This window comes from Kogia breviceps, chromosome 4 (genome assembly GCF_026419965.1).
Source record: "Kogia breviceps isolate mKogBre1 chromosome 4, mKogBre1 haplotype 1, whole genome shotgun sequence".
Taxonomy (NCBI): Eukaryota; Metazoa; Chordata; class Mammalia; order Artiodactyla; family Physeteridae; genus Kogia; species Kogia breviceps.
The window spans coordinates 11,838,379-11,863,902 of record NC_081313.1 but is presented as its reverse complement, the minus strand read 5'-3'; the positions used below and the strand labels follow the sequence as shown (position 1 = coordinate 11,863,902).

The window sequence follows — 25,524 nt, the reverse complement described above, 5'->3', positions numbered from 1 at the left end:
TGTTTTACTCTAGAAGTTTACAAAGTAAACAGATAGAAAAACTTCAGAAAAAGATTCCCTGACTGAAATTGCAAATCAAATAAGTGGTACCTGGAATATAACTTTATGGGAAAACTTTAAAAGTAATAACCTCTCCACAAATATTTACCGAGTTCCTCATAGGCTGAGTACTTCGTGAGAGAAACAGGAGCCTGTGAGCAGCATGTACCCGCTAGATTGAAAAGTGAACTAGTTTAGTGAAGCAAATTAGCACTGAAATTTGAAGCCTGTCCAAAAATCAGCTACCACATAAATGAAATGAAAATGAGCTTAAGTCTTTTCTAGTCTCTTATTTCTGTAGCCTCTGCCTGGGGCAGGACTGAAGCTCAGGTAAGGATTAAAGCTGACAGAATAGGGCCTGAATATTGAGACTGTTTTAAACAACTCTCATCATTTTCTGAGGACCCACTTCCATGTCAATTCAATTAAACTTGTAAAAAAACTTATGATTAAGTTTAAAATGATATATCACCTGGATGCATTTTTACTGCAAAATATTCAAATCAGAATTCTACAGCATAAAAATCATCAGTACCCTTAACTTCCACCCATAACAACCCTACTTACAGTTTAGTATAATTGTTCCCAGGTCTTTTTCTATGCATTTATGTGTGTGTGTGTGTGTGTGTGTGTGTGTGTGTACAGTTTTGTACATTTTTAAACTCAAATGATACCCATCTATCTATGTAACATTCTTTGGCAATTTGCTTTTATTAATAATGCTTTAAGTATATAAAACTGCTACATTATAGCAATGAAATGGGTATAAAGTTTTTGTGATTTAAACTTTTAAAAGTATTTTGCCTGTAGATAATTCTGGCTTTCATTTTTTCCCAATTTATCTTTTCACTTACTTTCAACAAAACAGTCGATGCCAATAAACATCCTGAACGTGCTGCATTTTCTCCCTGTTTATATTCTTCAACTTTATTCAATAAATTATCAACCTATATATTCGTTTAATATTGTATTATTAAAATAAGATAACGTAGGAGAACTTGAATGATATGAGAAGGACATTGCAAATGGAGCCCTGGACCAAGATTTTAGAACATGTCTTGTCAAGCTCAGCAGTCAGCTGACTCCTAGGTGTACTCACTTTTCACTTGCTGTTCCGGGGCTTTGATATGTGTCACCATTCCAGGCATGTTCACGCTGTTCCTGTGCAGGTATTTCAGGAAGACATCTGCATTCCTCCTGGCAAGCGTGCAAGCCTAAGAAATAATGCAGAGCAACGTGTTAATGTGACTCACACAGACATGCATCTTCAGTGCATATGGATGACATCACGTGGCTCTAACATAGGTCTTAATCCAAAGCGTTCATCTGGCCGATCTGTGTCTGGAGAATACACAGGCTGAATCCTATTTCAACTTAAAACAAACATCTCTGTCTTGGAGCCTTTGCTCTGCTGAACCCCGCGGCTATGTTGAGAGCTGCCCCATGGTAAGGTCCAGGTGGCCAGGGACTGAGGGTGACCCGTGGCCTGCAGCCCGGGGGGAAGTAAAGCCCTTCCCCGGTCGAGCCTTGAGGTGACCACATCCCTGACCAACGACTTGATCACAGTCTTGGGAGAAACCCTGAGTCAGAGGACCTGGCTAAGCTGCACCGGGATGTCTATAAATTAGGGCAGACGGTAAATAGTTTCAGCTCTCCGAGTCACGTGGTCTCCATCTCTCTGTTGCAACTACTCAACCTTCCCATTGTAGATGAAAGCGGCCTCGACGGATACTTAAGTGAATGGGAGTGGCCAGATTCAGCCCTCAGGGCTCAGCTTGCTAACCCTTGGTTTAAGCCATTGAGTTGTGGGGTGGTTTGTTATTGTGGTAATAGAGAACTGATATTCCATGTTTGTAAATCGAGTAAGTAATTTCATTCATGTATTTAAAAAAGAGTTTTATTTAAGAAAAAAGAGATATAAACATAAAATCAAAATGGTTTGGGAGAAAAATCCCTTAACTATAATAGAATTGGAAATATCTTCCACATTTCCTAGCCCAGATCTGGAATCAATCTTTTTTTCAAGGAGCTCCGTCTCCTTCTTGTGGTAAATGGTACTGAAAGCCCACAATGTGGGCACTAGGGATGCTCGTTACCATTGGGCTGGTCATTGTTCCTAGGCCTTTTCAGTAGATGGAGCTGCAATACCTTTTTTTTTTTTAATTAAGAGAAAAATACATCGTGAATCTCTACTGATAAGACTGAAGTAAGTTGTCATACCAAACAGCAAGGAAGCCGTAAAGACTGCTAGGGTTACATCAAAAGGACATCTGAGCCAACCTGACCTGAAGGGGCTCCCACTAGTGGGACAAGCTGAATATAGAAAGATAAATGACTGTGACTGATTGAAACACACCAAATGTTAAAATCCATGACGATGCTAAAAGAACAAATTAATCATACGCAGAGGTTGCGCTAGGGCAACAGATCATTATTCTGAAAATCATAAACAAAGGGAAGGAATCAAGCATCCACCTCCCCCTCCCACCGTTTTCTTGGACAAACTCTATTTTAGCATAACCAAATAGCTGAGGAGGGAATAACTGCAGCTAATCAAGGCAGAGAGAATGATAGAATGCCACCATTTTGCAACTCCTAAGGAAACAATATCACCGCTGGCTACTAAACCCAGTGGGTGAAAGGCTGGTGGGAAGTACACGATGGATGACGTGGACTTACGACGCGTCTGAGGCACTGAAAAGCCCTCATGTCACAGAGACAGCAGGAGAAGCAGACCTGTGTGTGTCCTGGAGCAACGCCCGTTGGAAGTACCCAACACCACCCATCAGGTACCCTAAGTGCACCCCACACACTCACTTAAACCTGAACCGGATCCAGGCTCAACACAACTAACAGAAATGGAGAGGATCCGGGATGGTGCTAAATGACTCCACAGGATGCAATTACCAAATCCAGAATGAGGGGAATTCCACAGTGTGAATAACTTATTTCTTCAATTAACAAATGCTAATAAAAGGGAGGGTGGGATTTACACTAAAAGAGACTCAAGAGACATACCAATCAGATCAATGCATGGTCTTGTTTGGGTTTTGATTAAGACCACGTATAAAAACACATTTAAGGGACAGTCAGAGAAATGTGAACACCATTGGATTTTATATAAAATAAGAGTTACTGTTCATTTTTCAGGTCCAATAATGGTATTGTGGTTGTAGAATGGTTTTAGAAAGGTAGAATTTAATGCCTAGATACACACAGAGGTATTTATAAATAAAATGGTGTAATATCTAGAATTTAAAATAATCCAGTAAAGGTGGGCGTATGCCCATATGTTGGTAATGACTGAAGCTGGGTGAGAAGTACATGGGGGTTCATTATCCATTCTCTTAATTTCCATTTGCATTTTTAAACTTCCGTAATAAGAAGTTTAAAGATATCTAACACACCAAAGACATGATCCTAGTTGAATGAAAGAATCTGACCAGGTCTGTGATTATTTTTGTTTTGTAATTATACCTAAATATCTTTCTTAACTATATTAACTAAGTAGTATGTAATTTTGTTTTATACTAAATGGATTCCAGAGAAAGAGAAGCGATTGTAACGATTCCGCCTCAAAACATCCCAGTGGTGGTGGACTTTTCAGTAAACTTAAACGCATGGACAAGCAGGGTTGGGGCTTTCAGGTCCTGTTTAGAATAGTTACAACTAAGGACCCTGGGAAGCTCCAACTGTTTTCCCACCTTGACTGGCTTAAAAAGAAAATCTCTGTGGTGGAAGCTCATAATAAATTACCAGGTAAGAATTTTCAAAGAGTTACAATTTGTTCTCCCAGACTAAACAATAACTCTCTGTCAGCTCAGAGGATCACCTTCAGAAACGAAACAGAAACAGAAATGATTAAATGTGACGGGAAATGGTGTCAGAGAGGTCAGGATGCTAGAGCGATGAGGAAAACTAAACCAAGCCACATGGAAAGTAAACACCACACCTATTTTTCATAGGTCTGAGTGGCCACCAGCAGAACCTCGGAGATCTTTTTCACAAGTGAAAGAATGCAACACGGAAACATTCAAAGTCAATGCATCTAAACATTTTGACCACTTTTTAAAATTTAATTGTTGCAAAGCACACCAGTAACTCAGGTTATGACTATATATACAAATGACAAAGCAGGCTTGATAAGTGCCTCATTTAAAGCTTCTCAGAGTTAAAACCTCCAGCCAGGCCTTGAATGGGACTAAATTTCTCTTGCAGGAAACATTTCCTGAATAAGTACAGTATTAGTAACTGGTCCTGTGAACCACAAGGGGTGTTCCCGCTTTGTGTCCACTCTACACCAGGCTCACACGTGTTCTCAGACAGTCTTTATTCCTAAAAAGGCTGAATTTCCAAAGGTAGATTATTTTAAGCTCTAGGGATTTTTGTCCCCCCAAATCCATCTCTCTGCGTGTTGTCTGTTCAGGCTCACTTGGTATTGTGACTTCTACCCATTCTTTATCCACACAGGTTTCTATCTAGCTCTTTCTCTGTGAAAACTAGACGGAGAGTACAAATCACAACTGAAAAAAGATTCTAAGAACTTCTCCGATCAGCTGACTTCTGGCTGAGGCAGGGTCACCCCGATCTCTCTCCAGGGCAGGGGCGCCGCGAGGACGCCCCACCGGCTCAGGTGGGTGCCGTCACTGAGGCACCAGACCCGAAGGCCGGCTCCGTACCTTCAGGAACGCCTCCTTCTGTTCAAGGTGCTTGCTGATCATTGGGGTGACGTGGTCCGTCTCGGAATTGGGGCCCAGCTTGTCGGCGCCCCCACACCAGTCCTCTTCTCGCTTGTACTCCTGCTCCAGGCTCTCGAGGACACTGCAGACCTGCGGCAGGAGACAATCCCGGGCTCAGAGGGACCGCTCGGCACCGGTGGGATGGCCAGTGCTGGCCCCGAGGACCGAGACCATCGCCTGCCGTGCGGCCGTGCGGGCCTTTCAGCACAAGGACAAGGGAAAAGGTGAGCGTCCCGCCTCCCTCTGCCCTGTGTCAGGCCACACATTTAAATGAGAGGGAAAGGGACGTCTCCTCAGATCCTTTCCAACCTGTTATCCTTTGATACGTAAGGGAAGCAAGCATCATCTTGATTCTACCACGCCCGCTCTCCTCCGCTCGGCTGGCCCAGGAATGAGGGGTGCGGGGTAAGGGCCGAGCGGCCCCGCGCAGCCAGGCCCAGCGGGCGGCACCGGCGGGGAGCCCCACCTGCTCCGACGTCTTGTAGAAGGCCACGGACGCGTTCACCAGCTTCAGCCGGTCCTCCATCTTGAGCATGAGCTGCTGCCAGTGCGAGGCCACCTTCTCGGCACAGTCCCGGATCATGTCCATGTCGTAGTGGTTGGCCTGCAGCATGGCTTCCGCCTTCTGCTGCACCTGCAGCGCGCTCTGGTGGGTCTTCTAAGGGGTAGGGGGGAGAAAGCAGAAACCTCTTCAACGGGGGGCTCGCGCACTCACCGGGAAGGAGCGGGAAGGCCGCAGCCCTTTCGTCTGCTGGCTTTTACGGGAACGACTTCGGTTAATACTCACTAGGATGCTTTGAAAACCACAGTTGACAGGTTACTTAAAAAAAAAAAAAAAAAAAAGAAGGTTTTATGCCTAACAACAACTATTTATATTTACCCAGGGAGGGATGAAATGCCTTAGGACCTTCCAGAATGGCTCTTGGTTGTGGCATTTCCAGCTTTTGAGAAATAGCAGGAAAAACCCTTAGCAGCCAATATTCTAAAAAAGCTGTTGAAATGTTCCAAGTTTATTATTCCTATTGATTCTTCTTATAATAGCGGCCAGGGGCTAATGAACAAGTGGAGAAAAAGGTGGCCTAAGTGAATGCTCTTTATTTCACTTTTACTTTAAACTCTGGACTCGAGTAAAAGGTTTTCAAAAACTACTGATTTAAAAAAAGAGAAAGAGAGAAACATAGTTAAAAGCTGAAAATGAACCAGCTGTGTTCCCTGGAGGTCCATGCCAGACGATGAATCTATGAAAACAAACTGGCAAATCCGGTAACAACTCCTGCTCTCGTATCCTCACGAGAAGCTTCTGTGAGGGGCTGAGGTCAGGTTCCTCGGGGAAAGCAGAGGGCCCGGCAGGGCAGCCGTCAGGGGGAAGCACACGGGTCTCTGTGGACACAGAGTTTCCTCTTTTTTTAAACAATGGCAAAATTTTGCGTTTCACCTGAAGTGGTACTAACGACCCCATAAACCACTGCACCCAGCGTAATCCTGTCCGTTGCCCGGACGGCGAGGTGCGTCAGGGATTTAATTACTAGAAGGCACTTGGCACAGGGTACGGTTTTCAAAGGATTCACCCAGAGTCTGGGCTTCAGGGAGAAGTGTTAGTGTCTGTCCACTGGCGCTGAACAGCTGAGAGTAAATTAACCTAGGGAAGAAGTTAATGGTAATTTCTTTGGTTTTCATCTCTGGCTGAGAATATGTATATAACTAGAGCAGGAAACAAGTTTTCTATAATGAAATGCTCTTTTTCCCTTGACTGCACCTTGCGACCACCCATCACAATCATTCACTCCCCCACCCTCCAAAAGTACTCTAAAATGAATTAATCCGTATGCTGGGAGAGTGACTGGCCGAGCCGTTCTGCTCAAGTCCCGACACAGTACCGACCCCGTCGAGGCGCAAAACCCTCTGGTGAGGGACGCTGCTTATTCCCAGGCTCACAGGAGCTCTGTGCACAGCACCGTCTATGGGGGACAGGGAACTGGTGATTGGCACCCGGTCCTGAAGAGCCACCCCGAGTGCCCTGATTTTTCAAGACCGGTCACACAGCAGCAACTGTGCCTATTAGATCAGCAAAATGTAAAAAAACCTCAGCCGAGACCCCAGCTTGGGCTCCCTGGCGCCGAGATGTCCCTGACAGGTGACGGGCATCCTGCCAGGGCCCCGACTGCAAGGGCACAGCAAGAGCCACCCCGGCCTCTGGAGCCCCTGCGGTGAGGTCGCCCTGGTGGCTGCGGACAGCCTCCCATCACTGCGGTCGCCAGACGGCTTCTCCCTCTTGTAACAGACTGCAGGTGCGTAAGCGCAGCCGTTTGGGGTCCCGCTGAAGCCCCTTCGGCTCCCAGGGTCAGCGCCGTGTGAGGGGACTGAGCAGGTCGGTCCCGAGGCCGGGGAGGCCGGGCGCCCCCACCTCGATGGCGTGCTGGAACTGTTCGTGTTCCCTCTGCAGCTGTTCCGCCTCCTGCAACGAGCTGGCCGTGATGAGACCGGCGTTCAGCATCGACTCTCCGTTGCGGATCCAGCCCAGCACCTGAAACACGACATAGGCAACGCCATGCAGCAGCCCCTCGGGGGCACCCGGGCCGTGGACCGGCAGTGACACGGGCCGGGTGCGCAGCGGTCGAGCTGCTCACTTAGCTACGAAGCAGTGAGCCCACTGGCAACAGCCTGCTACCCTTCCATGGTATCTGATCGTAAGTGCTGCACTTTAAAATTAATTGTGCCCTGTTTAGTTTCAAGTGGGAGCTGGAAAAGGTGGAGGGTCCGGAGGATTGATCACTGGTCCACAGGTCAAAAGAGACTGAGGATCACGTACTAGAAAACCTACAATTGCAAAGAATTCCCTGACACTCAAAAATATACACCTTTTGCTCCTCTGAGGCCTCACGAACATGCAGAATTAGCAAACTGCTTGATAAGGGAACTGCTTTATCTCACTACCGTATTTTCCACTTTCGAGTCGGTGTTGAGACAGCACACTACTCCAAGGATGAACCGAGCTGTCCGCTAATGCTCAGGGCCACACCACCGGATTGTTAGCATCACAGAATGAGAAGTCGGCTCTGACCATGGAAGCCACGGGGGTGTGTGGAAGGTCCTTCTGGGTAATCATTTGTGGCAGAAACTGCTGGTTATCTAACCAGCACCTAGTCTCCTCATGTCCTTTACTCGGAGAATTCCAGCTTGGGAAAGAGCTTAAACTAAAGCCAGTTCTCAGCTCCTGTGACAGCTTGGTTGCAGATATGACACTATTCTAGCCACTGAGATCAAAGCAGGGGCTTCTGGGCCACTTGGGGAACACATTTCTTTTCCGATCCAGGTGCTGCCTCTTTCCTGATATGCCTTCCCCTGCCTGATACCTGGAATGTGGAGGTGATAGTTGGGGCTACAACAGCCATTTGGCAACCATTAAGTCCCCTCCAATCAAACAAACATGCTTTTCTACACATCTACAAGAATCCCAGAAAGCCATACTTCCACGGTTTCCCTGCTCACGTGATGAAATGTCATGGACTTGCTAAACACACATATGCATGGAATCCCATTGGCACTGAACCAAAAGCAATCTCTTCCAAATGTCCCATTTTTATTTTGCCATGCTATCTGGCAGATGGCAGTATCGTATGCTGATGCCACAAGAAGACCCCAGCCGTACACAGCCTGTGATCCCGGCCAGACTGCTAACAGTCTATTTGGGGGAAAAAAATAAATCATACAGCTATTCAGCCCGGGAAGCAACGTGCTCAGGGTTTCAGGCAAGAGACGACCAATAACGAAACAGGCTAAGGAGGTGAGTCTCAAGCGACCCGCTGCTGGGTGACGAAGGCTTTTCCACCACAGAGCAAACACAGAGCTGCCCGGGCGCGGGCTCAATTCTACACACGAGCTGTGGTGTGCCGGGGGGGTGTTGTGTTCTACAGCAGGACAGCGGTGTTCTGATGAGGACAACGTGCCCCAAGGCTTACACGTCCGAGGTGCCGGGAGAGCGCCCATCGAGCACTTGCTCGTGGGCCGGGCCCCCTTCACTCCGGCCACCTGTCTACCTGCTTCACCTCCGCCTGCAGGTGGCGGAGCTGCACGCACTGCTCCAGGCGCTTCCGGTGTTGCTCGGCCGCTGAATCCAGCTCCTGCTGCTTCTCGTGCAGGAACTCCAGCAAGTCCTGGACCCGGGTGGCCATGTCTACGTCTCTGTCGCAAAGCAGCTCCACGCCTGCGGACATTGAAGGGAGGCCGGAGTCCAAATAGCACTTCAACCTGTTCTTTGCTTTTTTTTTTTTTTTTTTTTAAAAAACATCTTTATTGGAGTATAAAGTGGTGTGTTAGTGTGTTAGTTTTTACAGTGGTGTGTTAGTTTCTGCTTTACAACAAAGTGAATCAGCCGTACATATACATATGTTCCCATATCTCTTCCCTCTTGCGTCTCCCTCCCTATCCCAGCCCTCCAGGTGGTCACAAAGCACCGAGCTGATCTCCCTGTGCTATGCGGCTGCTTCCCACTAGCTATCCATTTTACGTTTGGTAGTGTCTATATGTCCCTGCCACTCTCTCACTTTGTCCCAGCTTACCCTTCCCCCACCCTGTGTCCTCAAGTCCATTCTCTAGTAGGTCTGCGTCTTTATTCCTGTTTTGCCCCTAGGTTCTTCATGACCTTTTTTTTTTCAAGATTCCACATATATGTGTTAGCACACAGTATTTGTTTTTCTCTTTCTGACTTGCTTCACTCGGTATGACAGACTCTAGGTCCATCCACCTCACTACAAATAACTCAATTTCGTTTCTTTTTATGGCTGAGTAATATTCCATTGTATGTATGTGCCACATCTTCTTTATCCATTCATGGACACTTAGGTTGCTTCCACGTCTTGGCTATTGTAAATAGGGCTGCAATGAACACTGTGGTACATGTCTCTTTTTGAATTATGCTTTTCTCCAAAGAAGATATACAGATTGCCAACAAACACATGAAAGGATGCTCAACATCACTAATCATTAGAGAAATGCAAATCAAAACTACAATGAGGTATCACCTCACACCAGTCAGAATGGCCATCGTCAAAAAATCTACAAACAATAAATGCTGGAGAAGGTGTGGAGAAAAGGGAACCCTCTTGCACTGCTGGTGGGAATGTAAACTGATACAGCCGCTACGGAGAACAGTATGGAGGTTCCTTAAAACACTACAAACAGAATTACTGTACAACCCAGCAATCCCACTACCGGGCATATACCCTGAGAAAACCGTAACTCAACCTGTTCTTAAGGGGGCATGACGTACATGCTGCATCTGTGAACTACCTGCCCGGCGCCGGGCCAAGCCATTTTACTGTGAAGGTCAAGTCTAAGGAGAGCAGAGGCAGCAGAGGAGGTTTATGCCTGCCTCCGAGCATGTCTCAGAGGAAAAGTTCGATGTGGTCCAAAGCCAGATATAACGTACAGCTAATCAAAGCAAACCCATTTCCTATCAATCTACTTCTGCTGCCACACTGATATCTGGTGAGAGTGAGTCCTTTTTAAATGCACAAACTTCGGTTTGTTTCCCTTGTTATCCACTGTATACCCGTTCACTCTTGAGGAAGCATTTAATTTGACTTGTGGAAAATGAGTAACGTAGGATACAGGTTGTGGCTAAGTTTCTAACACTACAGTTCTCTCTACGTTTTTGAGCCTATAGTGACATCTGCTGGTAAAATATAAACTAAGAAAAAAAATAAAGGACATGAAAGTATTTTCTTGGGGTTTACATTTCATTCATGGAGATCCAACAATATATAATTTGTAAAACTAAAGTTCGTGCCCCTTGAAGTAACATGCAGGAATATTACGGGTAAGTACACTAGCCAATGTTCAATGGGATCATATCATGTGGGTGAAAGAAAGCAAAACGTTTCCTTTCAGAGAGCAGGTATTTATAACCTCAATCACAGGGGTAAGTGACCGGTGCAGCCATCACCCTGAAAGGAACCGGATGCGTTCCTGCGGGGGGTGGGGGGGGAGGGGCACGAAACCCGCCCCAGGGCAGAACGCGCTGCTCACCGGAGGCCTGCACCTCGTTGACATACTGCAGGAGGTCCTGCCCTTGGTGGATGACGTCGAAGGTCAGGTTATTCATGGTCAGAGCCTTGTCCGCGTGGTGCTGCAGGCGCTGCTCTGCTATTGTGAGGTCCTCCGTGTCAAAGTCGTTCATTTGCTGAGAAAGCTCGTCGTTCCAAGACTCAAGGTCTGAGATGATCTGACAGAGGAAAGTATCTGCTTTTAGGACCAAGACTTAAAAAATAAATGTCTGCCGTCACATCTCACTGTGCCAGGTAGGGAAGGAAGAGAATAAGGCGACTGTGTCAAAAGGACACGGGAGTCAGGCGACCGGGACCATTAGACCCTAAAAAAATGTACCACAATTGAATAAAATACACTGAATATACAAAAGTCCATTAATTCCTAATGATGTTAAAAAAAGAAGAGCTAAAAAGCCAAAAATTCAATGAAAAGCTCTTTGGTTTTGATGAAAGGGAACCAACCTTTATCCACAAAATTGGTTCTTAAAGGAGAAAATTAATTATTTAAGCACACAACGATGAAAGAAAGTTCCTCTTTACGGTTAAATCTAGCCATTAAATGTAGAAATAATAAAATTAGAAAACTTCTTTGTAACCAAAAAAAAAAAAAACCAACAAACTACTACTACAACACCTGTTCAGGTAAAAGTCATCAGCGCCCAGTCAACTATCACGAGAGGCTGACGGGGACCAGGCTGCACCTCCTGCCCCAAAGACCGCCCGCCCGCAGAATCCCTGAAGATGCGGGACCAGACAGCACACGCCTCCTAACAGGAGGAACCAGGCTGAGCCACCGGCGCAGCTTCTGGTACCAAAATGAACCCGAACCTAACTGGGTCTTCCCATCTGCCTTCTCAGGTTACAGGAAATGCCCAGGAAAGAAAAGCAGTTCAACAGCCTACCAGAGATCAAGTGAGAAAATGCAAAATGTGGGACCTGGTTCCTTTGACGACTGAACTTTATTTCAACAAGTCACAACATGGGAAAAAGAGAAGGGCGGATGGGGGGAGGGTTCTAGATGAAAAGACGAACCACCAAACGCAGGAGCAGACCCCACGTGCCTCTCCTCTGCAGAAATCTTGCAGAAATCTGAACAGAGGCTGGGTATTAGCAGACAACAAAGCATCACTCTTACCCGCAAGGTGCTTAGGATGTGGTTACGCAAGAAAATGGCCTATTTTTTAGAGATATTTACAAAGCCTTTAGGACTGAAACATGATCAGCTGGCAAAGATTTCCTCTGAAACACTACAGCACAGCAACAGCAAGAGGATACTTGACGTAAGAGGGGAAAACTCATGTTGAATTTACAGGACAGGCATCTGGAAGGTCACTGTACTATTCTCGCTACATCTGTGTAGTTTGAAAAAACTTTCACACTATACTTTTTAAAAACTAAGACCAAAAATTATGAAATCCAGAAAGGAGAAAAACTTTTTGTGAAAGAATATTATACTCTACACTTCAATGAAATAGCATTTCCCATGGATCCTAATTTACTTTGTCCACAGGAGCTGTAAGGAAATTAGTTTGAGAATTTGAGAATGTGAGAGAGTTTACACAGAATCCAGCTGGGAGATGGGAAGTAATAAACATCTTAAGGCTTCTCCAAATTCCTATGGCCCAAATTTTCCTGATTTCTTCCTTTTATTACTTGGTCTCCATAATATATGTGCACATTGTATTAAATTACATCAATTTATAAAGTAATCATTTTAAACGCCAAATTAGACACAAACCAAGAGGCTACAAGAAAAATATTTTTTAAAAGGAAGAAAATTACCATAACTTTAATTTTTATTTCTATTCTAAGGGGAATTTTTATGTTTTTGTTTTGTTTTTTTGTGTGTGCGTTACGTGGGCCTCTCACTGTCGTGGCCTCTCCCGCTGCGGAGCACAGGCTCCGGACGCTCAGGCTCAGCGGCCATGGCTCACGGGCCCAGCCGCTCCGCGGCATGTGGGATCATCCCGGACCGGGGCACGAACCCGTGTCCCCTGCATCGGCAGGCGGACTCTCAACCACTGCGCCACCAGGGAAGCCCTAAGGGGAATTTTTAAAATTAATTAATTAATTTTATTTATTTTTGGCTGCATTGGGTCTTTTGTTGCTGTGCGTGGGATTTCTCTAGTTGTGGTGAGTGGGGGCTACTTTTCATTGGGGTGCGCGGGCTTCTCTTGTTGCAGAGCACGGGCTCTACGTGCACGGGCTTCAGTAGTTGTGGCTCGTGGGCACAGTAGTTGTGGGTCACGGGCTCTAGAGCACAGGCTCAGTAGCTGTGGCACACGGGCTTAGTTGCTCCACGGCATGTAGGATCTTCCTGGTCCAGGGCTTGAACCCGTGTCCCCTGCATTGGCAGGCGGATTCTTAACCACTGTGCCACCAGGGAAGTCTGGGAATTTTCTTTCTTTTTTTTTTTTTCTGATTTATTTATTTATTTTTAATTTTGGCTGTTGGGTCTTCGTTGCTGTGTGCAGGCTTTCTCTAGTTGCAGCGAGTGGGGGCTACTCTTCGTTGCGGAGCACAGGCTCTAGGTGCATGGGCTGTTTTAGTTGTGGCACGTGGGCTCAGTAGCTGTGGCTCATGGGCTCTGGAGTGTAGGCTCCATAGCTGTGGCGCCTGGGCTTAGTTGCTCCGCAGCATGTGAGATCTTCCCGGACCAGGGCTCGAACCCGCGTCCCTGCATTGGCAGGCGGATTCTTAACCACTGTGCCACCAGGGAAGTCCGGGAATTTTCTTTCTTAATGTTTGTTTGTTTTCTGACACTGAGGGAGAAGAGAGTTAGGTGTGGTGGTGAGTTACAGACTCAGTGACAGTGCCTCACGGAGACAACGTTAGGCTCAAAAGACACTCAAGAAATGGACAATAAATAAAGGTCAATGTGCTAAAAGCAGCAGGATTCAAAAACACTCACTGAGCACAAAGAAACGCTGGGACGGTCAGGATCCAGGATCATCAGGAAAAATCCTGCCCTCACATTCAGCATTGTTAATAACCACACAAGCCAAGAAAAGAAATCTGTGGCACAAACAAAGCTCCAGAAAGTGGAAGGCTTTTTTGAACAGGGATTCTTTGAAGAAATAACTTTGACACAATTTTTTTTAATGTAGCACCGAATTTTCAGGAAGTCTGTTTTTCTTTCTAAATGCACAGTTATGACTGTTCTCCATAACTAAACTGTCACAAGATGCTAGTGTAAGGCTTTTGTTGTTCTTTTTAGACCAACACAGCAGATTTTATATGGAATATTTGGAGACTCAAATAGCAATACTCTAAGCCATAGGAAACCCTGCTCCACTTCTGAGAGATGGAAATGCTATTTCAATTGAAATGCAAGTGATGAGGGGGATTTTTCGAACTGACCAGGTAACAGATGAATTTCTACCCCAAAGATACCTCCACGCCTCCTATGGGCAGTCAGAGGGGGCATCTTCCCAGACAGGAGAGGAAACCCCTGCAGAGCCTAAACTGCTCAGGTTTCCACATTTTCAGGATTACTCCAGAGGACAGGGGCTCTCAGGCGGTGACATTTAAAAGTGTTTAAACTACATTTTAGCTGGCCTGTGACCAAACTGCAGGGTTATGTTCCCAGCTTAGGAAAGCGCTTATCCCTGGCTGAGAGCGGTGGCTTTATTGAGGCCATGTGGAACTCTGGGGCTATCATGTGGGGAAAATGTATGCTTTTGGTTCCTCATCTACGTTTTAAAACAGTAGTTTTATGAAAGTAGAAATACAATAAAAAAATTTTTTTCCCCTTTGCGATAACATTAATACAAGTAAAGCCAATATTTTATTTCAAATATCAAAATGTCCTGGAAGGAAAAATTCCAATAATACTTCTGATTGCTCTGTGTTTCTTGACCGAAACTATTCAGTAAGCAGCTAAGTCACCAGGAGCAATTCCTATGAAGTGGAGGTCAGAGAGGAGGGCAGCCACGCTGGCTCTTCTGTTCCTGCAGCACTGCACCCTGACCCTTGCTGACCACCAATAATGCACTCTGACCCTGGTTGCCCCCCGATGATGCGCCCTGACCCTGGTCACCCCCCGATGATGCGCCCTGACCCTGGTCGCCCCCCTGATGATGAGCCCTGACCCTGGTCGCCCCCGGACGATGCCCCCTGACCCTGGTCGCCCCCCGACGATGCGCCCTGACCCTGGTCGCCCCCCGACGATGCGCCCTGACCCTGGTCGCCCCCCGACGATGCGCCCTGACCCTGGTCGCCCCCCGACGATGCGCCCTGACCCTGGTCGCCCCCCGATGATGAGCCCTGACCCTGGTCGCCCCCCGATGATGCTCCCTGACCCTGGCTGCCCCCCGATGATGCTCCCTGACCCTGGCTGCCCCCCGACGATGCGCCCTGACCCTGGTCGCCCCCCGACGATGCGCCTTGACCCTGGTCGCCCCCCGACGATGAGCCCTGACCCTGGCTACCCCCCGATGATGCGCCCTGACCCTGGCTACCCCCCGATGATGAACCCTGACTCTGGTCACCCCCAACCGCTGCAACCTGGCAGCTGCAGCGCGGCACCGTGAGTTGAGACCAGTGCATCTCTTCTTCATGTGTCTCCACGTGGATGGGAAGGTTAAGACCAGAACCCTTGAGTAGCTGTTACCAGGCAACATGTGCAGGGTTTAACTCCTTTCTTGTCATCAACCAGTGACGACAATGAAACAGCCAAGACAGCCTTTCTTTAATGAAAACATTGATGGAAGTTTAGACCAGCAGGCAACCAAAGGCCCCTGTGAGAGGCGCACACACCAGACCACCACTCGGGGCGGGGCCGAGGGTCTAGCACCAAGGCCCACTTCGGGAAGATGGTCCCCTCGGCCGGGGCAGCCCCGCCCTCCCTCTGCCTTCGGTGGCACCTCAGTCTGGACCCCACTGCCCTCACGGCCCTGTTCCAAACACAGGACAAGTGATAGATATGGAGACAGCAGGCTCTACAGGTTCTGGCCGCCGGGCACGGGCCACCCGTGATGCCTGGAGGTACCTGCACAGGCAGCAGGTCCCTGCCAGCCGCGGTATGAAGCCCACCGGCTCCAGGAAGCCAGGCTCACCCAGGGGGTTTGGGTTCCTTTGACCATATTTCACACACAGATGCAGCATCATCCAATTATACTTACTTCTGCTTGTACTTCACCAAGTTCAAAAATAAAAGATCTTGCCTGGCAGAGAATTAAGAACCGCTCTCTTAAGAAACCTGTCCTCCTTTCTCCCAGTCACATATAAGGTGCAAAAGTCAATTTTTTAGGTAGGAATTACAGATCGCCTGAGAACATTTCTGTGGGGAAAAAATGGGGTTTCCTGGGACGTAAAACCTTATGACCACAGGCTCGGGGAACACTCACTCTTGAAGGGAGAGGAAGGGCGGTGCGGGGGGCCGGGGGGGGGGGGCGGGGAGGAGGAAGGAGAGCATCACTGCCTTGAGCTTGTGCTTCTGCTTCCAGAACAAAGGGGACTGCCGTGAAAGGTCCAATCAAGGATGAACAAGCCAAGGTGACAAGGTGGCCCCGTTTGTAGAAGCCCTGCCTGGATCCACGCTCGAAGCTTGCTCGCTTTGCTGTCCTGCTGTGTGGTGTCTGTCCTGCTGTCCACCTGCCTGCCCCAGAGCCAGGCCCCGTCTCCCAGGGCCGAGCTGGGAGGAGCTGCTCTTTCCCTCCCCCTCCCCCACCCCTCCCAGCGTGGAGGCGAGGGGCAGAGGAGGGGCGCCGGAGCTCTGGGAGCAGGCCCGGGTGGAGGGGCGGGGGGGACACTCACGTCGATGGCGTCCCTCTCAAAGATGCGCAGCTGCAGGAAGAGCTCAAGCTTGATCTTGCGCTCCTGGAACAGCTCCTCCATCTGGGCCTGGGCCTCGTCCAGCTGCTGCAGCACCGTCTCGATGTGGCTGATGGAGCTGTTGTGTGGGGTCTTGTTGCTGGAGATGGCGGAGTCCCTGAGAAGGGGCGGAGAGGGACAAACCGGAGCTGGACGGGAGAGCCTCACCCTGCCGGGGGCCAGAACCGGGGCGGCGGGAAGCAGGACTGCCGCGCTCGGGACACGGAATGAGCCGCCCCTCCCGCCAGACAAGCCGGGCCTTCCCCCCTGGATCTCAGGATACGCTGAGGCACTGCTTCCGCACTCTTTCACAGCCCCTCTCTTAGAAGAAAGCTAACGGTCACGTGACTCCTGTCGCAGAGCTTCACCTTCAGCCACTTTTCTCCATAAGTAGAGAACAGATGGCACCCGTTCGCTACAAATGGCGGGGCCACGTCCGCTGTGGGGTTAATAAGCTGCAATGCGGCCAACTGAGCCTTCATCGAGGAAGTCTGCCGGACCCTCAGAAAAGTGAGCATCACGGGAAGTTGTCAGGGGCGATGAGATAAGCTACCCCGAGGGATCCAGCAGGGGCACTGCACTGACGTGACCGTTCCCTGTGACCCAAGTGCAGGGGTATGCTCTCTGCCCCAGCCTGCCTCCCCGCTTCCTGCCACTAGGAGCACCTGAGCGTCACCTGGTGCTACTACCCGAGGCCAGGCCTGCCGAGCCTGGACTCTGAGAGGAGGGGCGCCCCCCACACCGGAGAAAAGCAGATCGCTCAGGGCCTGAAGGATGCGGCCCTGGGAGGTGTACATCCATCTGGTTTGTAAAGAAATTTCAGTAATTTCTAGGTAGGTGTGAAAAGGAAATATTAATAAGACCTGAATCCTGGGGAGGCGTATTAGTCGACGCCATAATGAGAAAAATCATAAGAGTGAAAAAAACTGTGAGAGAGGAAAAGAGAAAAAAGAAAAGAGAGAGAGTGATGTTAGTCTCCTTTGCATGCATGGATGTTATTCGTTCTCTGCCTGGTTGGACAGAGAATTATAGCTAATTGTTCCCAAAAGTGAGGGGGAGGGGAAGCCCCCCGCAGATCTCAGAGCGTCCGCGTGGGGACGGGGGGTGGGGCGGGGAGGGGCCAGGGACGGGGCGTGGCCCACCTCAGCTGCTGGATGAGGTCCTCCCCTTCCTTGATCACGTTCACGGTCACCTGCAGGGTGGTCTGCTGCTGCTGCCCGAAGCGCTTGATGAGGTCCTGCACGGCCTCCACAGACTCGGCGTACACGTCGTCCAGCAGCTCCTTCTGCAGCTCCTCCAGCCATGTCCACAGCTGCGGGGACAGCGCTGTGAGCCCGGCCCTTCCCGCTTCCCCGGGGCTGGGGGGGTCCGGGCCGGGAGGGGCTCGGCGGCCAGCGGGGCACAGAGCAGGACGCGAGGTGAAAGAACAACCAGGCAGAGAGCCCAAGGGGACTGTCACAAAGGAGAGAAAGGAAAGGGGAGGGCAGTGACTCTTCCCAGTGCTTCCCAGACCCAACCCAAGTGCGACAGGAAACAGAAAAAACCCTCCAACGGCTGGAACGTCTGCAGACGTAACGGGCATTCTTCTGCGCTTCTTTCGACTCTTACTCAGCAGATGGATAGTTTTATTGTTAGCAAGAGCATGACAGTCCATTATTAATTATTAAACTGCTGCTCAGACAGGGGGGCTTTACATCCCTCACAAAGAAGGAAACATATCACGTGGTAAAATCAACCCGTCACCACGCCCGGCAGGAGATTCGGACGCGGCTCTCTACCAGGTCCCCACTCCCGACACAGGCCACGGTCAGCCCGGACACAGGTCAGTCCTTCGACGGCAGGAGAACATACTGGAAACACGTGATCACCTGCACTGCCGTGAGCATTAACAAGGTGTTCGCACACACGGTTAGGCAAAGACAACTTGGGGCGGGGACTGCTTCCAGCCTGGCGGCTGGACGGGGCACCTCGCCCGCTTCTGGGAAGCCCACCGCCTCTTCCAGGTCCCCGGGGAGCCAATCAGCGAACTGAAAGGACAATTAATTAAACTGAAAGGGCCCTGGTGGCTTGGGAGCGGTTTGTGCGTGGAGAAAAGGCTTCCTGCTTCCCCGGGGCCGTAACGTATGTGTACATTACAGACGGCTGCCCCAGCTGCCGGGAGAGAGGGGGCCCCGACATGGCCGGCCACGCGGCCTTGTGGCTGACACAGCACCACTGCTTTACTGAGGCCTGACGGACGCAGAAGAAACGGCACAAGTTTAAAATACACAATTTGATAAGTTTGGACACATGTAAACCCATGAGAAGATCAACGCTATCCAGACAGTGACTGGCTCCGTCACCCCAAGAGTCTTCCCGTGCCCCTGGTAACCCCTCCCTGTCTTCCTTCCAGGTGGTCACCAGCCTGCTTTCTGCCACTACAGATTAGCTTGCATTTTCTAAAAAAAAAAGAATTACATTCACCGAATCATACAGTAGGTCCTCTTTTTTTCTTTTTTTTTTTTTTTTTGGTCTGGCTTCTTTCCGCATAATTATTTTGAGATTTCACCCATACTACTGTGTATCAACAGTTCTTTCCTCTTTGTTACTGAGTAATATTCCATTCTGTGTCGATGCCACAATTTATCCACTCAGATGTTGACGACATCTGGGTTGTTTTCAGTTTGGGGCCATTACAAACACAGCCACTATGCACACTGGTGTATAGTCTCCGTACGCACCTGTGCTTTCCTTTCTTGTAGGTACACATCTAGGTTCAGAGCGGTTGGATCATATGGTAGGTGTATGTTTAACTTTTTTTTTTTTTTTTTTGCGGTACGCGGGCCTCTCACTGTTGTGGCCTCTCCCGTTGCGGAGCACAGGCTCCGGACGCGCAGGCCTAGCGGCCATGGCTCATGGACTTAGTTGCTCCGCGACATGTGGGATCTTCCCGGACCGGGGCACGAACCCGTGTCTCCTGCATCGGCAGGCGGATTCTCAACCACTGCGCCACCAGGGAAGCCCTGTTTAACTTTTTAACAAAATGCCAAACTGTTTTCCAAAGTGGCTCGTTTCACATTCCCTGCCCCCGCTGCCCCGGGCAGTGTCTGACAGCTCCAATCCGTCAGCACCGTTATGGATACCAACCTGGTCGGTCTTTTAAATTGTAGCCATTCAAAATGAGGGGTATCTCATTATGCTTTTAATTAGCAATTCCCTAATGACTAATGATGGCAAATCCAAGCTAACTTTTGGAGAGTTCTTTTGTTGTTAAACATGTATTCAGTTGAAAACAAAGTATTGCCAGCTGGCTCTTGTCAGGTCAATAAGTATTTTAAATAGGGCAGGTAAATTTAAAAATAAGGGAAGTGCTGGCAAAGAACTTACTTTTAGTCAAGTACTTGGGGTCCTAAGAGTTAATTTTACTAAAAATGTTAAAATGTCAACTTGTATCATATTATTTACCCATCTCTGTAAGATATCAAATTTCATACAATCCAAGGATTTTAATTATAGGCATTTTAGACAGAGGCTGGTTCACCTCTGTGATCTTACAGATTAAGGAAGAGAGGCCATAGGTGATGAAGTGACCTCAACGACATGGGCAAACCTATTAGCAGCGCCAACCTATGAGCAAAACCAGTACAGTATCAGAAAGGAGGCCTCCAGGCCTGGTCACACTTCACATTGATGCTGCATTTCAACATGATAAAACGCCATTCAGCGACAGACCAAATATGGACTGATACTTTGCACGTCTATTAAGGGTCCAATCAATAACATACTCTTGTTTTTCATTTTGTTTTGTTTTGTTCTCTAAATTCCCATGAAGCTGGTTGCTGCAGTTATAAATAACAGGAAGGATGAAAGCATTATGACCATAAAGAATCTCCCAATTTGCTCTAATATTTCCCATGAAAAACCTTCCATGGGAAGGTGAGCATTTCACAATATATAGGAGTACTGAATCACTATGCTGTAAACCTGAAACTAATAATATGCCAATTATATCTCAATTAAAAGGTGTTTTATCCACAAATAATTAAAAAACACTTTTCTCGTAATATGGAATAACGATTACGAGGCATGGGTTCTGAAGCCAGGCTGCCCGAGTTGAAATCCTGAATTATCATTTCCTAGGGTGTGACCTAGAGCAACTTACCTGGATCCATGTCTCGGCGTTCTCACCTATAAAGTGGACATGGTAATAATGCATACTCCAGGGAGTTCCTGAGAAGATTCAACAAGACGATACACATTTCTTCAAAATAACATATGTTAGCCACTACTATAGTTTTGTTCTTGTAAGAGAAATTTTGATAATAAGAATCACAAAGTTTTTAGAAGTGTTCTTTCTCTGGGTATTTTTCAAAACACATCCAAGTTCCAACCAATTGTTCAAAAATATGTCACTTAGTCTGGTAAACTTAATACCGTGCCGCATTTAAATCGTTTTACACCTAAAAACAGTGCAGTACAAGGGAAAAAGTGCTGGAATTAGTCCAGATGCTACAGAACTCTCTTCCCATTGGTTCTGGGGAAAGTGCCACGAGTATGTGTGGGTCAAACCCTTTGCTTTCTTGCTGGTAAGTTCTGAAAGAACTAGCTAATTCCTTCAAGAGCCTGGACGTCTCGACACGCATCCACAGTGGAGGGTGCACACCGCCCAGCCGGCTGCGGAGCCAGGGAAGGGCCCAGCTATGGAGGCGTTCACGCAGTTGAAAAGGGAAAAATCACTGAGGAAGAAGGAGCGAGACTACATTGAAATCCATGATTAAAACGCCCAAGATTCCTCTGCCCCTTTAGAGTTTCTCTGTCGGGTCCTACAGGAAATATTCTCATTCATTTTGGAGGAAAAAGTCTCAGAGAAAGGTCATTTCCAATGCCAACCGATGATGAACTGATGGATATCATAATACAATATGAGTCAGACAAAGTCTATTTTTAAGCTTTCGAAGTGGTACCTGTGACGCCCAAAATAACGTCTGAATAAAGGAATGAGAGAAATAGTCTCTAGGATGCCTGTGAAATTTTTACCAGAGACTTCCTGAGGGTGAACAAAATTGCACTTCTGTGCATGCTGTTAATTTACAATGAAAAGATAAATCTTTGCCCGACAATGAGAGAGGAGTGTATTTTATCCAAGTTCTCAGCAGCATGGAATCCACTTCTAAGAGAACCGTGCCCACAGCCAGGTGAGGGCCAGGCAGCTGGAGTTAGGCAATGCTGTCCCCTAGAGGCCATCCGAGCTGTGGCCAGGAGCGTTCCATGTAGGAGAACTTGAACCCAGCCCAGAATGGGGTGCAGGTGCGTACAGACTTGGGTCACAGTCCAGGATCCAGAGAGAAGGCTGGTTTAGAAAGACCCACGGAGTTCCTGGAAGAAAACTCCTGTGATAAGCTGTGGGAGAGCCTGGTCCTGGATCGAGCATCTGCTGGGTCTGACCCCTGTGCGTCCCCTATCCCAGTCCCTTCCCCCACACCGCCTGTGCTGGGTGGAGCCTAAAGAAGGAGCCAAAGCTCTGCTGGGATAAAGCCCCTGAAAAAGCCCCTTCCTTGCTAGAGAGGGCTCCGAAAGGAACCCACTGGGGTGGGAGATCGCAGGAAAGCACTAAGTCTCCAGCTGGTTCGGTGGGTGGTCAGATGGGAGCCCCGAGATTTGGGGACTGCTCTAGCTGCAACCACTCCCAAGTTGCACAGTCTGAATGCAGGCTACCAGCCTGGTCTGTCTGGAGGTAGGAGAGCAACACACCAGCTGGGGGTCCTTTTCCCCCATGTGACCTTGGGAAAGGTCCTTGGAGTTCTCTGCCTTCAGTTTTCTCATCTGTGAAATGGGATCATTTTACCATGAGTTTGAGAATCAAGTGAGATGACCACAAACGTGTGCCAGTGCTCAGTTACCACAAGCACTTTGTAAACAGAAGCTACCGCCATCGGTATCCATTTCCCCACTCTTGTCTTTGACAGTCATTCAGGTTCCAGTGGGGATGGGTGAGCCGCAGGACCAGCGTGGGAAGTGTAAAAGCCGGGAGCAGGGCCTTCCCTGGTGGTCCAGTGGTAAAGAATCCGCCTTACAACGCAGGGGACGCGGGTTAGATCCCTGGCCAGGTGAACTAAGATCCCACATGCCGTGCGGCAACTAAGCCCGTGTGCTGCAAACCACAGAGCCCACGTGCTCTGAAGCCTGCACGCCACAGCTACAGAGCCCACGAGCCCCGGAGCCTGTGCGACACGCTAGAGAGAGGAAAACCCGCAGGCCACAACTAGAGAGAAGCCCGAGCACCGCAGCGAAAGATCCCGCCTGCCGCAACTAAGACCTGACGCAGCCCCCCAGATAAAAAGCAGGCGGCAACTTGCAGGGGGCATATTTCAGAGGGCACGTGCTATGAGCGCAGAACGTGATTCCGTTTCAGGCAGAGGAAGCAGGGATCAAAGGGGAACTGCTCCAGCCACAGACAGCATGTTCTTTAGCCTGAAATGACCGACTGTGATTTTGGGGCACACGCCTGTCACCTGACTGGGGAGTAAGGGTTTCAGGAGTACCGGTTATTCTTGGGTGGGTGATAAAAGATCCCTTAGCATGATGAAATGAAATGTACGAAGGATGTATGGAGGGAGGGGCAAAGGGCAAATCAAGTCGGTATCATGAAGTAATACCAAGGCAAATATGTGTAAGGGGGGACGGAAAAGGAGGAAACCCCAGGAGCGTGGCAAGGGCAGCCCACACATCAAGCAGGGACACCACCACGGGGGGCAGCGGGCTCTCTGGTGGAAGCGAGGACAAGGCGAGGTGCAGGCGACACGGCTGGGCCCGTGGCCGACTCGGAGGTCGGGGCAGCGCCAGAACCCCAACCTCCCAGATAGTTACAGGAAGTCTAATTTGCTAAAAACAGGTTTTGAGACTTCGAATTTTAAATTTTCGTTTGACTCCACCCCACCCCCAGCGGGTACGACACTCCCTCCAGCAGCTGTCGCTCCCCGAGGCGTCAAGTCGGGGGAACGTGGCTGTGGCCACCCGGGGTCGTTCTGAGCGCGGCCCTGTCTCCCCGAAACAGTGCGCAGCTGGTCCAGGAGCACTTCCTCTTGAGCTCTCCAAACCTCTGGAGACGGCGCCTGTTCCTGCAGCCTGGCTTCCCTCTCCGGAGACTAACACGTGATCCCCTGGACTCGGTCAGCTCTGGCAGCACCAGCTCTCTCTCCTCTGAACCCCCCGCCCCCCAGTTTAGGGACTGAAGGCAGCACCGGACGTGACCCAAGCAGCAGCGAGCCGGCGGGCGGGCGGGAGGGATGACGGGCCCCCCCATCGCGACTCTGCCTTCCCTCGTTACAGCCAAACACGTCACCCTGGGGGAGGAATTATCGTGGACACTGTCCATCAACACAGGTAGGAACAGTCCTTGTTGAACACATACCGCTGCCACCCATGTGGCTTATGCTACCTCTGTAGCCCGCCTACTTCTGATTCAAAACAGACTCATGAGTTAAAACCCATGAATGAATGGAATTTCTGTCATAGATTTGGACTTATTCTTGCCGGGACCTCTTCTGATTCTATTTTATTATCGGATATATCTGGCAGCCCCTGTCCTAGACTTTGATCAACTTGCCCTCCGCGCCGATCCACGCACTCACTGGCCTCGTGCTTAGAGACAGAGGTTTGCAGTGCAAACAAGCTCCAGCCCCGCTGAGGTCATCCGCCAACCAACAAGCACACTACCAGCCTCAGCTGCAAGGTTTTGAACGCAGCCATGATTATCTCTGCTTCAGCACCGAGTCTGTCCTGGCCGTGTGGCCACGTGACCACTTTCCAGATAAAACGCTCTCAACACAACAAAGGCAAGTTTACAGGGTGCCTGGACTAGATGTACAATCTCTCCAGATGTCCCAGACGGACGCAAGAGTTCTGAGTAGGTGGGTGGAGGCAGTTCAGAGACATGGCGAGTGCACAGGCTGCTCCCCTACAGCAGGTGACACCAGGGACTAAAACCATCTGTCTGTGGGGCCTCAGGTCCACCTGGGACGACTGGTCTACCACCTCCCATCACCCCCTTCATCAGAAAGCTGATCCAACTGTGGGTCTGGGCCGGAAATGACTTCCGCATCCACAGGCGGGGTATGAGCAATGCCTTCCCATCACAAACACTTTCTTCCTGGCATGCTCTACTCAGAGATCAGATGGGAGGATAAGGACAGTCTTGGTCTTGTGTTAACTGACACCCTCAACTGATTCTTTTTCACAGTGACTCAGCCCATATTTTTCTGTCTGTGTACAAATTAAATGTCAAATGCTTGGTTAAATGCTCACTAATTCCACTGCATACTCTTCATCAAATCAGAAACCTAGTAAAGAATGAAATAAAGTTCACATGGCATAACTTGTTCATTCGCTTCTTCCCTTTTAAAAGGCAGTTTATAAACTGTCTTTCCTAGAACTCTGCTTAGGAGTGACCTCAACCTGAGTAATATGTGAAATCTACCTTCTTAAGAATGCACAAGTGCACTTTTGGCCTTCTGGCATCTCTTCCTTTTCTCACAGTTCCTTAGAGAGCAATACACCAAATTTGGTGAACTAACTATCAAGTTCTTTCACGACCCCGGGATCTAATTTGTCTTGGAATACAGACTTGAAATCATTTAGGAGAAATAAGTTCGTTCTTATAAAAATCTTCACCCATTTTGGTCATCAACTTGTATCTATCAACATCCTGGGCCCCAGGCAGAAAGCCCAACCCTTCCTTGATCTCGTGGTTCTGCATTTTGTGCTTTATAAAAAGGAAGAGAAAACAAACAACAACAAAACCAAAAAAGCCTTTTCAGTCTCTATAGGCCCAGCTTACCCAGAACTTTTAAGCTTTCTGACAAAACATTGCTGGTGATCAATCTTTCTACCACTTATTCAATAAGAAC

At 48.7% G+C, this 25,524-nt stretch overlaps 1 protein-coding gene across 4 annotated transcripts in view; it reads right to left on the bottom strand.

Annotated features, from left to right (window-relative positions):
- TRIO (trio Rho guanine nucleotide exchange factor) overlaps positions 1-25,524 on the bottom strand; it is a 377,760-nt gene that overhangs the window by 125,954 nt on the left and 226,282 nt on the right. For all 4 annotated transcript variants that reach the window (XM_059062877.2, XM_067030805.1, XM_067030806.1 and 1 more), the window contains exons 12-19: positions 17,782-17,951; positions 16,583-16,757; positions 10,806-11,001; positions 8,816-8,982; positions 7,183-7,302; positions 5,245-5,436; positions 4,719-4,868; positions 1,139-1,253 (exon numbers count right to left, since the gene is read on the bottom strand). In XM_059062877.2, coding sequence (XP_058918860.1) covers positions 1,139-1,253; positions 4,719-4,868; positions 5,245-5,436; positions 7,183-7,302; positions 8,816-8,982; positions 10,806-11,001; positions 16,583-16,757; positions 17,782-17,951 — 1,285 coding nt within the window. The remainder of the gene's footprint in view (positions 1-1,138; positions 1,254-4,718; positions 4,869-5,244; positions 5,437-7,182; positions 7,303-8,815; positions 8,983-10,805; positions 11,002-16,582; positions 16,758-17,781; positions 17,952-25,524) is intronic.